Source organism: Mustela lutreola, chromosome 12, assembly GCF_030435805.1.
Source record: "Mustela lutreola isolate mMusLut2 chromosome 12, mMusLut2.pri, whole genome shotgun sequence".
NCBI classification, from domain to species: Eukaryota; Metazoa; Chordata; class Mammalia; order Carnivora; family Mustelidae; genus Mustela; species Mustela lutreola.
In genome coordinates, this window is record NC_081301.1 from 97,308,425 (window position 1) to 97,324,636 (window position 16,212).

General features: G+C 52.8%; 1 protein-coding gene across 1 annotated transcript; it reads right to left on the reverse strand.

Annotated features, from left to right (window-relative positions):
- Positions 1–8,548: 8,548 nt before the first annotated feature.
- Positions 8,549–15,870, reverse strand: LOC131812192 (NUT family member 2G-like). The gene is made up of 8 exons (XM_059141308.1): positions 15,803–15,870; positions 14,857–14,999; positions 12,917–13,616; positions 11,890–12,018; positions 11,350–11,489; positions 10,599–10,894; positions 9,791–9,907; positions 8,549–9,427 (listed from the first exon to the last, which is right to left on the reverse strand). Exons 2-8 carry the CDS (start codon positions 14,870–14,872, stop codon positions 8,663–8,665), a joined length of 2,163 nt encoding a protein of 720 aa, XP_058997291.1. The 5' UTR covers positions 14,873–14,999; positions 15,803–15,870; the 3' UTR covers positions 8,549–8,662.
- Positions 15,871–16,212: the final 342 nt, after the last annotated feature.

Genomic DNA, 16,212 nt, shown 5'->3' on the forward strand with positions numbered 1-16,212 from the left:
TCTGCCCTGCCTACTCTTTGTCGTAGTTACCGTGTTCCAAATTGCACTTCCTCTGCTGGTCCTGAATGAAGTCATTCTGCTGGGAAACTGACTGGCTATTTTATTTTTAAGGTTGACATTTTGATGTCATCATCCATTCCAGATGGATCCTCTGTGCATTCAGGGCACACTGTCTGGTCCATGCATTTTTTTGGTGATTTTCAGGAGCTGTGAGCACATATCTGGGGGTGTAAGGGCAAGTGTGTGACTTCCGGGATTGGTGGTGTGTCCCATACGTGCAAATGAATGGGTTGGTGTGTGAATGGTGAGTGGGTAAGCTGCAGACTTATTCTGTGTTCTGGAAGATGGTGGAGTTATTGAGTATTTGAGAGTGATTATGTGTATGTGGGTAACGTGGAGCTTCATGTGTGTTTGGGGGTATAAGGTGGTATGTTTTCATATTTGAAGCATGCTGGGTAATTTGGGGTATATTGGGGGTATGAGAAATGTGTGTTTGTTTGTGTTCATGGATCATGGCAGGTGGGATAAATATGTTTATGGCACATATTTGCATTTTTCATTAGAGGATTATGAGCACATATCTGGGAGTACTTTTGTACTGATACAGTAATGAGATACGTTTATACAGGGGAGTTGGATTTTATTTGCATGTACTGGGGGTATGGAATATGGTTTTGTGAGTATTAAGGAAATGTGGACGTTTGAAATCCTTTTTAAATTGGGTCCTGAGGGCGCCTGGGTGGCTCAGTGGGTTGAGCCGCTGCCTTCGGCTCAGGTCATGGTCCCAGGGTCCTGGGATCGAGTCCTGCATCGGGCTCTCTGCTCAGCAGGGAGCCTGCTTCCTCCTCTCTCTCTCTCTGCCTGCCTCTCTGCCTACTTGTAATCTCTGTCAAATAAATAAATAAATCTTAAAAAAAAAAAAAAAAGATAAATTGGGACCTGAAAGGGTTTTACATGTATTAATATATGATGTGCTAGAGATGTTTCCTTGTGTTGTAGGAGTGTTTACGGGTTTGTGTTTCCATTTAGCAGCACGTGGGTGAATTATATATAAGGTGATTCATAGGATTTGGGGTTGTCAGGAATAGTCAAAGTGATTTTCTTTGGAGTATGCTCGGGTTTTTGTACACTTTTTGGAATGTCTGGGGATTGTGGTGGTAACATTGTATTCTAGAAATGTGAGGATGGTGTATAGTGTTTTGGGTAATGGCTATTTGGAGATTGGGGGAGTGGATGTGTGTTTGTGTTCATGGGTGTGTAAGGGTCATGAGTGTAGGGTACAAGGGCTGTTGGTGTTTTGAGTACATCTGAGTGTGAAGGGTGTATGTATATTCATGGCTAGTCTGTGAGTATGTATGTTTGTGGGTTTAGGGATCCACTTCTGTAACTTCTGAATGTAATGGTTGAAGAAGTCGGTGGGGTTGCTTATATGCATGCTTTCAGTGTTTGTGGGGGTATTCTTTTATGGATTGGGTAAGTTAGGTTGATTGTGGCTGTGTGTGTATTTGGGTTCATTGGTGGCTTAGGAGGTATGTATTCTACAAAATGCGGATGTTCGGTGTGTCTATTTGGAAACAGTGTGTGTAGGTTGTGTGTGTTTTCAGAAACTGTAGAGTGTGTGCATTTTAGAGGTGTGAGATTGTGGGAGTATTTTTGGGTGGTTCATGAAGCAACTGTATATGTGGTATATTTTGAGAGCCTGTCCTTTTAGGCTATTTATTGTAAGCTTGTGGGTAACATGTTAGCTGTTTGTTTGTGTGTGGGCATGTGTGTATAGAGTTGTAGGCATGGCATGTGAGTATCTGAGGTGGGTAGGATTTTTTCTGTAAAAATCTAGTTAGTAAGAAGAGGTTTATATGTGTATTCAGGGTGCAGCTAGCAACTGTATGTGTTTAGGTGTATGGAAGACTGTACATTCCGGACATACGTAGTGTGTTTCTGTTTGTTCAGGGTAAGAGTTCAGGGTATTAGTTGGGGTACCAGTGGACTGTGTGCACATGTTCCTATGAAAGGGGATAAGGTGTGATGGAACTGGCTTGTAGTAGCTTGGGATAGTTAATGGTGCATATCTCTTCCTAGTTCTGTGACTGGAGGTGGAATTAGTCATGCCGAGAATATTAACACCAGGTGAATTGCTAAATGATACAGATTAATGCTTTACCACCTACCCCTAAGGAGCATCTTAGGAAGCATTCGCCAGTATTTACCACTGGTGTGTGTGGCTGTGGTGTGTGTGAAGCAAGGATATTCAGGCATTGGTGGGTATGTTTATGGAGTCTCTACATGAACTGTTTGCAGGGCATCTGTGGCTATAGTCTTTGTATGTGTGCCTGGTCATTGTGAATGACCATGTTGCTCCTAATTGGTTCATCCATTCTTTGGGGCCAAAGAATATCCCCATTAATGTTAGTGATTTGGGGCTTCTTCTTATTTAAAAGAAATTATTTATTTGACAGACAGAGATCGCAAGTAGGCAGAAAGGCAGGCAGAGAGCGAGAGGGGAAAGCTCACTCCCTGCTGAGCAGAGAGCCGATGCAGGGCTGGATCCCAGGATCCTGGGATCATGACCTGAGCCGAAGGCAGAGGCTTTAACCCACTGAGCCACCCAGGCACCTCTTGGCTTCTCCTTATGCAGAAGGATTCAGGGATGTATGCTGTACAGTTGGATGCTCCTTCAACATTCATGTTATCTTGTAGCCCCTATTACCCCATTACCTGATTCTCACACACTAAGCCAGTACTCCTCCTGACCTTAATCATCTCAGGGTTAGACACCAGGCAACAAGAGACAACCCCTATGGCCTAAAACCCACCAGAACTGTTCAAGCCAGGCAATCCTAAACTGTTTATTCCGCCCTGCTTTGCCTTTCCTATGGACACTCCGGTAAAGGGTCTGGCTTAGGCTTCCTCCTTACTCCTGTTTCTGCCTTGTGCCCAAACCTGGTGTTTCCCTGGGACTGTACATGGTATGCTGTGCCCTCCTGTTTGGAGAAATGCAAGTAATGAATGCTGCTTTCAGTGGCATTGGTGCTCCATGTCATCATTCAGTCACCTCTATAAATTAAATGCTGGGTATGATTTTAGAACAATTTGCACAACCAGCAGCATGACTCCGTGTTCAGTAGAGGGGGCTTACCTCTGCACTGCTGTCAGCTTCCCAACTGGTATTTCCACACAGCTGGTTCTTCCCGAGAAGGCACTACCAGCTCTTGGCACAGTTGTACTTGGATGCTCCCACATTGTGCCATGTCCTCTGTGTGCTGCCTTGGCATTCCAACTAAAATTTTTATAGCATCTTAAAGGTGGTATAGTGTAGGTCTGCAGGGGCCATAATTCCCTACTTCATGCCTTCCTCAGGAGGGTTGATCTCATCAGCCTTTTTCCTGAGACCTACAGGACTAGCTTCTGGGCTGGGGACCCCGGGGGTTACTAAAATGATGGGCTAACATCCAAGGCAGAGGATTTTCCCAAATGTGAGCAAGGGGAGTCTTCCTCCACTAGACTGTGTTGGGAATGGGTCTGATCATCTAAGCCAATAGCATTGATTCAGAAGTAGGCTACTGGTTTTTTCCATGGTTATTGAAGTATAATTGACTCAGAACATTGCTTAAGATGTATGGTGTGATGCTTTGGTACACTTAGACATTGTAAAATGATTGTTACAAGAGGATTAATGAACACCTCCATCACTTCACATCATTTTTCAATAGTTAAACCATTTAAGATCTACTTCTTAGCAATGTAATATCGTTAAACATAGTCACTGTGTTGTAAATTAGGTCCCCAGAACTTACTTGTCTTATAAATGAAAGGTTATGTCTTTGACCAACATTGTCCTGTTTTCCCGCTCTCTGGCTTCTGGCAATCACAACGATTCTGCTCGGTTTCCATGAGTTTAGCTTATTTACATTCCCTGTCTAAATGAAATCATATGGTATTTGTCTGTCTCTGACTCAGTTCGCTTAGTGTAGTGCCCTCAAAGTCTATCCATATTGTTGTAAATGGCAGAATTTCTTTCTCTTTCATGGCTGAATATTCCAGTGTGTGTGTAATTATCTGTGTATCTGTTGATGGGCACTTGGGTTGTTTACATATCTTGGCTGTTGAGAAAGCTGCAGTGAATATGAGAGCGGAGCTATCTTTTTGATGAGGTGATTTCATTCCTTTTGGAGGTAAACCCAGAAGTGGGATTGCTGGATCGTATGGTAGTGCTATTTTAAAAAAATTTTTGAGGAACATTCATATTCTTCCCCATAGTGGCTGTACCAGTGTACATTACCACCAATGGTGCACGGGCTTCCCTTTTCTCCATTTGTTATCTCTTATCTTTTTGATGATAGCCATTCTAACAGGCATGAGGTGATATCTCAGTGTGGTGTTTTTCCTCTTCCAACTTTTATTTAAATTCTAGTTATCTAACACATAATGTAATATTGGTTTCAGAAGCAGAATTTAGTGATTCATTACATACATGTAACACCCAGGGCTCTTCATAACAAGTGTCCTCCTTAATACCTGTCACTTCTCACTATGTTTTTAATTTTCATTTCACTGATGATTATTGATATTGAGCATCTTTTCATATACCTAGGAGTCATTTGCATGTCTTTAAAAAAAAACAAAACTGTGTGTTTAGGTCCTTTAACCATTTTTAATTGGATTATTTTCGGGGGGAGGTTTGTTACTGAGTCTTATGAATTCCTTATGTATTTGGAGTAGTAACCCTTTTCACTATAGGTTCTCTTTCCATTTAGTTGAATGTTTCTTCGCTTAAGCAGTAATGTTTAGTTTGACGTCCATTTTTTAAAAAAGATTTCATTTATTTATTTGGCAGACAGAGATCACAAGTAGGCACAGAGGCGGGCAGAGGGAGAGGGAGAAGCAGGCTCCCCGCTTGAGCAGAGAGCCCGATGCGGGGCTCGATTCCAGGACCCCGAGATCACGACCTGAGCCGAAGGCAGAGGCTTTAACCCACTGAGCCACCCAGGCGCCCCTTGTTTATGATTTTGTTGCTGGTTTTGGTGTTGTATTAAAAAGCTTGTTGCCAAAACTGATGTCAAGATGATTTTTTCCCTGTGGTTTCTTCTAGGAGTTTTGCAGTTTCAGATCTTGTGTTTAAATCTTTAATCTATTTCTAGTTAATTTTTGTGAGTGGAGTAAGGTAGGGACCCAACTTGATTCTTCTGCATGTGATTATCCAGTTTTTCCAACACTATTTATTGAAGACACTGTCCTTCCCCCAGTGAGTATTCTTGGCTCCCGTATCAAATATTCATTGACTTTGTATTCATGGGTTTATTTCTGGGATATTTACTCTGTTCTGTTAGACTGTGTGTCTTTTTTTAATGCCAGTACCGTACTGTTCTGATTCTTGTAATTTTGTAATAAAGTTGGAAATGAGGAAGTTTGATACCCCCTGCTTTATTCTTTGTCCATATTGCATTGGCTATTTGTGGTCTTCTCTGACTTTGTACAAATTGTAGGATTTTTTCCCTATTTGTGAAAAATGCCATTGAGATTTTGATAGGGTTTGCATTGAAAATAGAATGGGGGGCACCTGGGTGGCTCAGTGGGTTGAGCCTCTGTCTTCGGCTCAGGTCATGATCTCAGGGTCCTGGGATGGAGCCCCGCATTGGGCTCTCTGCTCAGCAGGGAGCCTGCTTCCCCCTCTCTCTCTGCCTGCCTCTGTGCCTACTTGTGATCTCTGTCTGTCAAATACAGAAATAAAATGTTATTTTTTTTAAAAAAAGGAAAATAGAATGGCCTTGGGTAGTGTGGATATTTTAATAATGTTAATTCTCCTGATCCATGAAAGATGGCATATCTTTCCATTTGTTTGTCTCTTCCGATTCTTTCACCAAAATCTTACTTTTTAAAAAAAGATTTTATTTATTTGACAGAGATCGCAAGTAGGCGGAGAGGCAGGCAGAGAGAGAGGGGGAAGTAGGCTTCCTGCTGAGCAGAAAGCTCAATCCCAGGATCCTGGGATCATGACCTGAGCCAAAGGCAGAGGCTTAACCCACTGAGCCACCCTGGTGCCTCAAAATCTTACTGTCTTAAGTGTTTAGATCTTTCTTCTCTTTAGTTAAATTTATTCCTAAGTATTTTATTGTTTTTGTTGCTATTGCAAGTGAAATTCTTTTTGATTTCTTTTTCAGATGTTTGGTTGCGAGTGTATAGAAGCATAACTGAATCTGAAATCTTGATTTTTTGTATCCTGTAACTTTACCGAATTTATCAGTACCGTTTGTTGGTGGTGTCTTTAGGATTATCTGTATTTAAGATCGTATCATCTACAAACATAGTTTTACTTCTTCCTTCTGATTTGCGTGCCTTTTATTTCTCATTTTGCTTGATCACTCTGGCTAGGATTTCTAATACTTTATTGAATAGAACTGGGGAGAGTAGACATTCTTGTCTTGATCTTGGAGGAAACCTTTCGGGATTCACCATTGAGTACAAAGTTAGCCATGGGCTTGTCATAAATGGCCTTTATTCCCAATGTGGTTTTTTAAAAATTTTTATTTTTTATAAACCTATATTTTTATCCCCAGGGGTACACGTCTGTGAATCGCCAGGTTTACACACTTCACAGCACTCCCCTTAGCACATACCCTCCCCAATGTCCATAACCCCACCCCCCTCTCCCAACCCTCCTCCCCCCAGCAACCCTCAGTTTGTTTTGTGAGATTACGAGTCACTTGTGGTTTGTCTCCCTCCCAGTCCCATCTTGTTTCATTGATTCTTCTCCTACCCCCTTAACCCCCCACGTAGCCTCTCCACTTCCTCATATCAGGGAGATCATATGATAGTTGTCTTTCTCCGATTGACTTATTTCACTAAGCATGATACCCTCTAGTTCCATCCACGTTGTCGCAAATGGCAAGATTTCATTTCTTTTGATGGCTGCATAGTATTCCATTGTGTATATATACCACCTCTTCTTGATCCATTCATCTGTGGACGGACATCTAGGTTCTTTCCAGAGTTTGGCTATTGTAGACATTGCTGCTATAAACATTCGGATGCACGTGCCCCTTCGGATCACTACAGTTGTATCTTTAGGGTACATACCCAGTAGTGCAATTGCTGGGTCATAGGGTAGTTCTATTTTGCACATTTTTAGGAACCTCCATGCTGTTTTCCAGAGTGGTTGCACCAGCTTGCATTCCCACCAAGAGCGTAGGAGGGTTCCCCTTTCTCCGCATCCTCGCCAGCATCTGTCATTTCCTGACTTGTTGATTTTTAGCCATTCTGACTGGTGTGAGGTGATATCTCATTGTGGTTTTGATTTGTATTTCCCTGATGCCGAGTGATACGGAGCACTTTTTCATGTGTCTGTTGGCCATCTGGATGTCTTTGCAGAAATGTCTGTTCATGTCTTCTGCCCATTTCTTGATTGGATTATTTGTTCTTTGGGTGTTGAGTTTGCTAAGTTCTTTATAGATTTTGGACACTAGCCCTTTATCTGATATGTCGTTTGCAAATATCTTCTCCCATTGTGTCAGTTGTCTTTTGGTTTTGTTAACGGTTTCCTTTGCCGTGCTAAAGCTTTTGATCTTGACGAAATCCCAGTAGTTCATTTTTGCCCTTGCTTCTGTGGTCTTTGGCGATGTTCCTAGGAAGATGTTTCTGCGGCTGCGGTTGAAGAGGTTGCCGCCTGTGTTCTCAAGGATTTTGATGGATTCCTTTCTCACACTGAGGTCCTTTATCCATTTTGAGTCTATTTTCCTGTGTGGTGTAAGGAAATGGTCCAATTTGATTTTTCTGCATGTGGCTGTCCAATTTTCCCAACACCATGTATTGAAGAGGCTGTCTTTTTTCCATTCAACATTCTTTCCTGCTTTGTCAAAGATTAGTTGACCATAGAGTTGAGGGTCTATTTATGGGCTCTCCATTCTGTTCCATCGATCTGTCCAGAAATCCCGCCACGGGACTTGCCGCCTGCGCCACCGCTGTGGTTCCTGTGTGCACACCGTGGCCAGTGCCCCCACCCACCCTCATCCGTGCCCCATGTCCATCCTCACTGGAATTGGGCGGATCTCCCACTGGCCCTCCCAGCTCGGTGATCCCGATGGCACCGGAAGACACTCCTGCTACCACGAGCCCGAGGCCCAGAGCCCATCTCCTCAGGCCCCGCACAGGGAGCCCTGCAGGAGCTGAGGACCCCCCGCCCAGTCGGACCCGTGGCAGAAGCTTCGGGGAGGCAGAGGGAGCTCCGGAAGATGGGGCTGTCTGCGGACTTCATTCTCAAAAACGGTCGTGGTGCAGAGGGCTCCCCATCCCTGGACGTTCAGGGATCCGGATGGTGACGGGAGCCCCAGGAAGCCCCTCAGGCTCTTCCATCCCGTGGGATGGGGAGCCCACACGCCGGTGGCAGCCGACACGCCAGTAGGAAGAAGTGGCCCAGAGCGTTAACGGAAAACTTAACTTTATTCCCCATTTACACACGGTGCCTCAATGGGCTACAGCCACCCCACCCCCACAGTCATGGCCTGCCTGCCTCCCTCCCTCCTTCCCCCTCCCTCCCTCCCTCCCTCCTTCCCCCTCCCTCCCCCCCCTCCCTCCCACAGCCAGGATCAGCACCAGGTTGAGAAGGACCCCCTAGGCTCCTTGGGGGGCCCCGGGGTGTGCCGGCCCTGGAGCGCAGGCCCACTTCTCCCTACTGGCTGCAGTGACGCTTCCTTCTCCTCCCTGTGACCAAGGAGTCACGCCTTCTCTTTGCAGGCTGTGAGGGGTGAACCAGCCCCACAGCCAAGGCCGGCCTCCCAGACACCCTGAGGTTGGCCCCAGGCAGGGGCATCTTTGCCACAGAGGCAGGACCCTCACACAGAGCCCGCTTCCTGGACTTTGTAGCTGGGGCGGTGGCCGGACCGAGGCCTATTCTCTGAGGAGAGGGGGCCCGTGGAGCCCCCTGCGGCCCCCAACCGCCAGGGCTGGGGATGACTGAGGCAGGAGCGGGACTCTGGGAGAGCCTCCAGGGCAGCAGCCTGTGCTGAGAGGCCAGGAGGAAGGCCAGGCTGGGGAGCTCCTCCTCGTCCTCACTGGACCCATCCACCAGCCCTCGAGTGTCCCTAGCAGGAGGGGCCTCTCTGAGAAGCGGGGCATCTCTGGGGCCCGGTCCAGGGGCGGCACACCTTTGCCCCTCCGGAGGGGCGGGGACCCGTCGGGCCCTGGGTGCAGGGGCCTCCTGTCGTCCGGGACAGAGAGCAAAGGCTCCGGGCCCCGACAATTGTTTCTGTGCTCGGCCATGCCTCTGAAGGTCTTGGCCGTCGGTGTCTGCTGGGCAGGCTTTGTCGCTGACCCCCAGCCCCATCCCGGGACCGGTCTCGTGCTCAGCACTGGGGCCCGACCGGGCCGCGCAGAGACGTGGCGGTGCCTGCACACCCTCCTCCGTATTCAAGGCCGCCAGTCTTTTCTCCACCAGCTGAGGAAAGAGGGGACAGTGACTGGCCAGCATAGGCCAGTGAGACGGGGGCATGGGCCGGTGGCACCGGGGGAGGCAGGGAGGGTGACCCACGAGGCTGTGGCTCTGCTGACATCCCCCTAGTCCCTCCCTCCCTCCCGTCCCAGGCTGCCCATCTTCCGTTCCCATTCTCTGCTCTGTGGCCCCCCGACGCTGGCCTCCCCGGTGCTGTGATTCACAAGAAGCAAAGGGGGACAGAGTCATGTGGGTCTCTGTTTTGGGTCCCCTCCTCGGGCTCACCTGGGACCCCACTCCCTCCCCCTGCATCGCCTGGGTCCCCTGCATCCCGCAGCTTGCCTGGAGCCCGTCCTTCCCCGGGCTCACCTCTGCGGGGCTGAGCCCTTCCTCCTGCTCCAGTTTCTCAGCCAGGGCCAGGAGGTCCAGCTGTGGTTCCGAGGACAGCAATTCCGCCAGGAAGCTGGGGTGGATGACTGCCTCCACCTGGGACAGAGGAAAGCGGCTGGGGCCAGACTTGGCAGGGAGCCCCCTGTGAGCCAGGAGGGTCAGCAGGAAATGCGGAAAAGTGAAGACACACCCATCCTTCTCCAGACGGTGGGAGAAGTTTTCACGATACAGTCACTGGCCTCTCTCTCTCTCTCTCTCTCTCACACACACACACAGACATGCATGTGTGCAGACACACACACATTCACACATGTGTGTACACAGAGAGACAAAACCTGGACATGCACACAGACACACCCCCCCCAAAACATACGTGCACTCTCAGACACCAAAGGACATACCCCTAGGCCGACACACACGTGAGCGGACACACAGGACCACATGCAGACATACACAAAGACATCCACACAAGGCACAAATGCACACGCACAGGCCTCTATGCGCACACGCATGGGTATGCACATGCACAAACACACACGAACACACAAACACGATGCTTGGGCATGTGGGCACACACGTCCACGTGTGTACGCACACCTGCGCACACAGCAGTATACACACATGCCTGCACGCACGTGGCAAGTACACAAGGATGCACGCACACATGCGCACACAGCCCGGGAACAAGGAAAGCGCTTAATGCCAAAGGCCTGGGCTCAGCCCCAAACTGGGCGTTGGAGTGCCAGTCCCTGGAATCTTCCAGACACCAGGCTGCGGGCCAGCGCACCTTGGTGATGAAGTCTTCCTGGGAACACAGCTCGTCAATGTAGCTCAGGAGACCCGGGTCCGGGGAGGTCGCGGCCTCGTCCTGCTGTGGCTCCTTTCCGTCCTCTCCCCATTCACCTGCCGGGCCCCCCGGGGCTGAGCGGCCAGGCCCCAGCAGCCCCTCCATGATGTCCACGTACTCTCTCACAGCCTCTGCAGGGATCTCCTTGGGCGCCTTGGTCTGCCGGCGCCGCGGGGGTCGGTGTGGCTGCAGGCGGGAGGGCTGGGCCCTGGAACCCGCCTTCCTGGGAACGCACGCTGAGGCAGAGCGAGAAGGAGGGAGGAGGCGTGAGCGGCTCGGGCAGAGCATCGGGAGGGCAGTGTTAGGGGGACACTGATGTCCCTGGGGGCTGGGTCAGGGCCACCGGAAGCTATGGGCACCGTGGGACTGGCAGAGCGGGGAGGAGGAGTGTCTCACAGCCAGCCACGTGGGCAAGGGCGGACCCCCTGATCCTCCAGGGGTCTCCCCACAGCCCACTTCCCACAGCCCCACTCCCCACTTGGTGCCAGGTCCTCTGACAGGCGTGGGGCGAGGAGTCAAGAAATTCACCAGGTCAATACCCGTCCTGACAAAGGGCAGCTGAGACCCCCGGCTGATCTGGTCAAACGACCAATGTCCCCTTGTGGGAGCAGACACGACCCAGGGACAGAGGCCTTTCCCTGGCCCCCACAGCCATTGGCCACCCGCGGTCATGGGGATGTGGGGGCCTTACCTGGCTGCGGGCCCGCTTCCGCGGCTGGGGTCCCCCGCCGTTCAGGCTTCGGGGGCGCTGGGGGAGGCAGGCCCTGGGCCACCTTCACCCACTGTAACTTCCGCATCTGCATCTCCTCCTCCATCTCGAATTCCATGAACCTGGGGGTGAGGAGGCCCAGGCCGCACTGAGGAGGGGGCCCAGCCCTGGAGCCAGCAGGGCCAGCAGCAGGTCGAGGGACCGGGAGAGGCGGGGCCTTGGAGGGACGGCCGTGGCCCCGGCCACCAAGGAGGAGGCAGGCGGGCTGTCCGGCGCATCGCCTCCACCACCCCCTCAGGGAGTTGAGTCGGAGGGAGTCCGACCCCAGGCGAGGAGGCCTCAGGATCCCCAACCCCGTCCTGAGACCTTCTGGCGGAGCTAGGGGTGGGTCCAGAGCAAGGGAAGGTGGAACCGCCAGGGAGGTGGGGAGGGTGGCCCTCTGGGACAAGCGAGCATCAGCATAGCCAGACCCTGCCCCCGGCCCACTCGCCCAAGAGCCCCGGGCCAGAGAACCTGACTTACTTTCCCGCCATCTCGTAGTAGATCAAGCGGTCAAAGTTGCTTTTGCTCTGCCACTCCTGCACGGCCCGCCGCACTCCCTCTTCCAGCGTCATCTTGGGCTTCAGGCGCGCCAGGGTCCGTAGCACCGGGCTGTAAGGCGTCGGGGTCAGGGGCCGGCTGCAGTCCGGTCACCCCCAGCCTTCCCCGGATCCTCTGGAGCCCGTGTCCCCCACCCAGCATGAACGAGTGCTGGCAGGTGACAGGGGGTGTCGAGGTGTGCAAATCAACCTTCACCACCACCACGGTCACCGCCTCCCACCACACCAGCCCTGGGCTCCGGGCACCAGGCTGACTGTCCACTGACAGGAGCAGGGACGGGGTGGCCTGGGAAGTCAGTCCTTCTGGACTCTGCCTCTTGTAATAATACTCGCGGACATCAAGGTGCCCAGCAATGAGTCCAGCCTCTGCAGGAAATGCCATCACCCCGTGTTCAGGAGGGACCTCAGATGCCAAGGCCAGGCCTGCCCGGTCAGAGCTCCGCAGGAAGGATCCCCCACCCTCACCCCTACACCACCTCTGCTCCCTCCCCTCCAGTTCTGAGGGATCTTCTGGGACAGCGAGGGTGGGGCCCGCACAGGACCTCTGCTGGCCCTGCAAGTCCCAAGTCTCCTCTGCTGGGCTGGTCCCCTGGCCGTGAGATGCCCCAGGCCCGGTATGCATGGAGACAGGATGACCAAGAGTGCGGCACCCAAACCACAGCCGCTCCTCTGACACCCGGACCCTATCTGCCTGTGAGTCCCCAGCGACTGTCACCGTGATGTCTCTGCGAGGTACAGGTTGGCTGGACAACCCCCCCCACACACACACACACACACCGCCCCAGTGCTAGTTGAGATGCGTGACTGAAAGGTGTCCTGGACCGGAAAGTGCCTTCCTAGAGCAGGGTCCCGGCCCCTGACCTTCCTCCCAGCGGCCCTAGATCACTGCCCTGTGTGCGCGCCCCAAGGTGGGCCTGCGTGAGGGCTGAGGGAGAGCCGAGGCCACTCACATGAGAAAGCAGGAGAGAGCTTCTGCGTCGGGGCTGTGCGGGAGGTGCCTCCGGGCCAGCGACTTGAAGCGCTGCCAGCGCCTGAAGTTCTCGTAAACACTCTTGGGGTTACAGGAGTCCTGGGGTGAGGCCGTGTTCCGGCTCCTGGAAGCTCCGTGAGGCTGTGGCCAGGCGTTGACTGGGGGCACGACGGTGGTCAGCTGCGCGACTGGGGGCTGAGCCGGAGGTGGAAGGCTTGGGGCCAAGCCTCCCTTGCCGGCCTGGGAGCCCCCACGGGCCGAGGCAGGCATGCTGGTCTCCACCGCAGAGGCTGTCACGAAGATGGGTGCGGGACACGCAGCACCCCCACCGAGGGCCCCTGGAGCACTCCAGCTGAGGGGGGCTGGAGTGAGGACGATGGTCTGAGTCTGGGGGGTCAGAGAGCACCCCTGTTCTGACCTGACCTGCACAGTGACATTGCAGGTCCCAGTCCCATTAGGGCCAAGGCCAGCCTCTCCTGCCACCAGCGGAGTCCTGGAGAAAGCTGGCAGCACCAGGGGGCCACCAGGAGGGAATGGCTGGGTCAGGAGGGGCGGCGGGTGCTGCCCCCAGAGTGGCCGGTGGGGGGCGTCGGCAGTGGGTGGGGGGAAGGGCCGTGCCATGAAAGCAGACAGGGAGGCTCCCGGGTCCGTGGCCACATGGCGTCCCAGCACTGCAGATGCTGTGGACAGAAGGAAAGGGCCGGATGGGGTCAGAGAATCCGCAGCCGGGAGGGAGGACCCGGGACACCCTTAGTCCCCGGGAGCAGAGCAGTGAATCCCGTGGCTTTGCGTGAGGGGCATCACAGCAAAAGGTGCAGTTTGCCAGTGTCCCAGAGTCATTTCCATGCTCTGGCCTCCCGCAGGGAACTCCCGCCCCCGCCCCTCCCAGCACGTCATCCTGTCTGCCCAGCAGAGGCCGTTGGGCCAGCACTGCCTCTGAGAACCAGCCACGGACCCCCACACACGACTCTCCAGCCTCACGGGCGGCCTCCCAAGACTCGGGTCTGGGTGGAACCCTGACCTGTGGGAAATGGCCTCAGCAGCCTCCCTGGCCGCTGGAGACCTTCTGCAAGGTCCATCCTAGGCACCTGGAGGGGCCCTGTGAACAGACAGCGTCTGAACCGTTCGGGCCCCTCTCCCGCCAGCCTTCCGGTCCTCGAGGCTCCCGGCGAATCCCACCCTCTACTCCCCGGCCCGGCACAACCGAACAAGAACACTTGACCTGGATCTCTGCCAGGACAGCTCCCCCCAAACCCTGCGGTAAGCCCGTCTCAGAACCATCCACACACCCTGGACATAGGGCCAGCCTGGGACAGCAGCCCAGAACACAGGACAAGAGGAAGCAGGTGGGAACTGCGATTCCTCAAGAGGGGAGCGACCCAGAGCAGCTGAAGAGCCCGAACCCTACCTTGAGGCCACCTGGTGCCACGACCCTGCCGAATCCAAGACAAGGCCTATGAGGCCGGGGGGCACGTGGGCTCAGAGTGACCACCGGCCCAGGTCTCGGGCAGGACACGCCATTGCACACTGGGCCGCACACAGTCCCATGGAACGACGTTCTGGCTAAGACCGGCCTGTGCCGCCCTCATGACACACTCCCACCTCTCCCTGCACCGGGCCCAAGGAGGCGTGTGTCCCCGGAGAGAATCGGCGAGACTGCCGCCATCCTTTCTCCCCACACACAGGGCGTTTCCCCCGACAGGGCCCGACCCACCTCCAAGGAGCCCCTGCCCAACGTCCTAGCAGGTTTCTGCAGACTCCCAGCCTCTCAGCCCCCAGGTCGCTGTCCCTGGGGGTCCAGTGCGCTCCCTTCCTCTACCTAACGCCACCCAAGTGCCCCTGGCCGGTGTCACATTTGAATCCCAAGGGCTTCAGGGGTGGCCTGGCCCCTGACACGTCCAACCCAAGCCAAAGACTCACCTCCTTGGAAAGCCATCCGCACAGGCAGAGGACGCTGCCGCCTGGCAGCCTCCACAGTGACAAAAGTCAGGTCCGGGCCCCACACGGTGAGCTGCTGCAGGCGAGACACTCAAGACCCAAGCCAAGGCCAGGAAAGTTTGAATCTAAACAGGGTGAGAATGCATGACCTCATGACATTCTGTGGCGGGGGAGGGGCGGAGGGCCCCTGCCCTGGCTGGCGGTGGGGAGACATTCCAAGAGTCAGGCTCTGGTAGGTGGGCCAGAACCCCAAGTTCCTTTCGAAGGATAAAGGGACAGCACAATCAGGGAGCGCCTTTCCAGGCAGTTCAGACACTGTTTTCCAGATTCACCGCATCGCGGTGTGACCCAGTGCTCCTCTGGTTCGATGTTGTATCCCGCAACCTCGGTTTGTGTCCCTCCACCCGCTCTGCTTCCTACTGGCTCTTGACTTATTCAACAGGGGCTGGACTTCCTGTACAAAAGCCAGAACAGATATGCTGATGAGCACATGGGTCCTTAAGGCCACGTGGAAATGAGGGTTTCAAACCAGCTCGGTGTCAGCAGATCCCGTGGGTTTGCTCACACCTCGTTCTCCAGCCTCGGGTGCTCCTGTGCCCAGTGCCCTGCGGAGCTCGGAGCCGAGCAGATCCAGCAGCACCGGCCTTACTAGGGTCCCTTTCTCTGGAAAGCCCCGGTGTCTCACAGAGAGAGTTCGTGCACCCTACCATGCGCGACCAGAAATCACGATGTCCTGTTCCTCGGCGTATTGTGTTGCTGTTTGATATGGATTTCTAACCTCTTTCACTACCTTAGTGGAAACGTTCTAACGAGCAATACCTTTGGTTCAAAGTCACACTGTGCATAGTAGACTGCGCAGGGACGCCTTTTCCTCCCACCTCTTCCTCCTGGCAACCCGGCCCCCTTTCTCCCAGGAACCCAGTGTTACCTTTGTCCTTTAGATCTTTGGAGAGATGGCATTGTGCCTCAAAAGTAAATGTACGCTCTTCGTTTCTCTGGTTGAACGTTGATACAGGTCCCAAAATGTGTGTGGATATGCACAGTGATTGTTCTTGGTAATGGTAATTACCATTGGTAATGCGGCTCCTCTCCTCCTTTCTGGAGGGTGGATGCCCAGAAGAAGTGCTACAGTCCTCCTAAATTCGAAGGGCCCCATCCAATAAGGCTGGCCAATTTTAGCAAATAACAATAATAAACACTCAATTAAATTAGAATCACAGATAAACATGGAATCGACGTTTCCAAGAATTGTGTCCCATAAAATATTTGAGATATACTTTTCTTATATAAAAAAAAAAAAAGATTTAGGGCGCCTGGGTGGCTCAGTGTGTTAAGCTG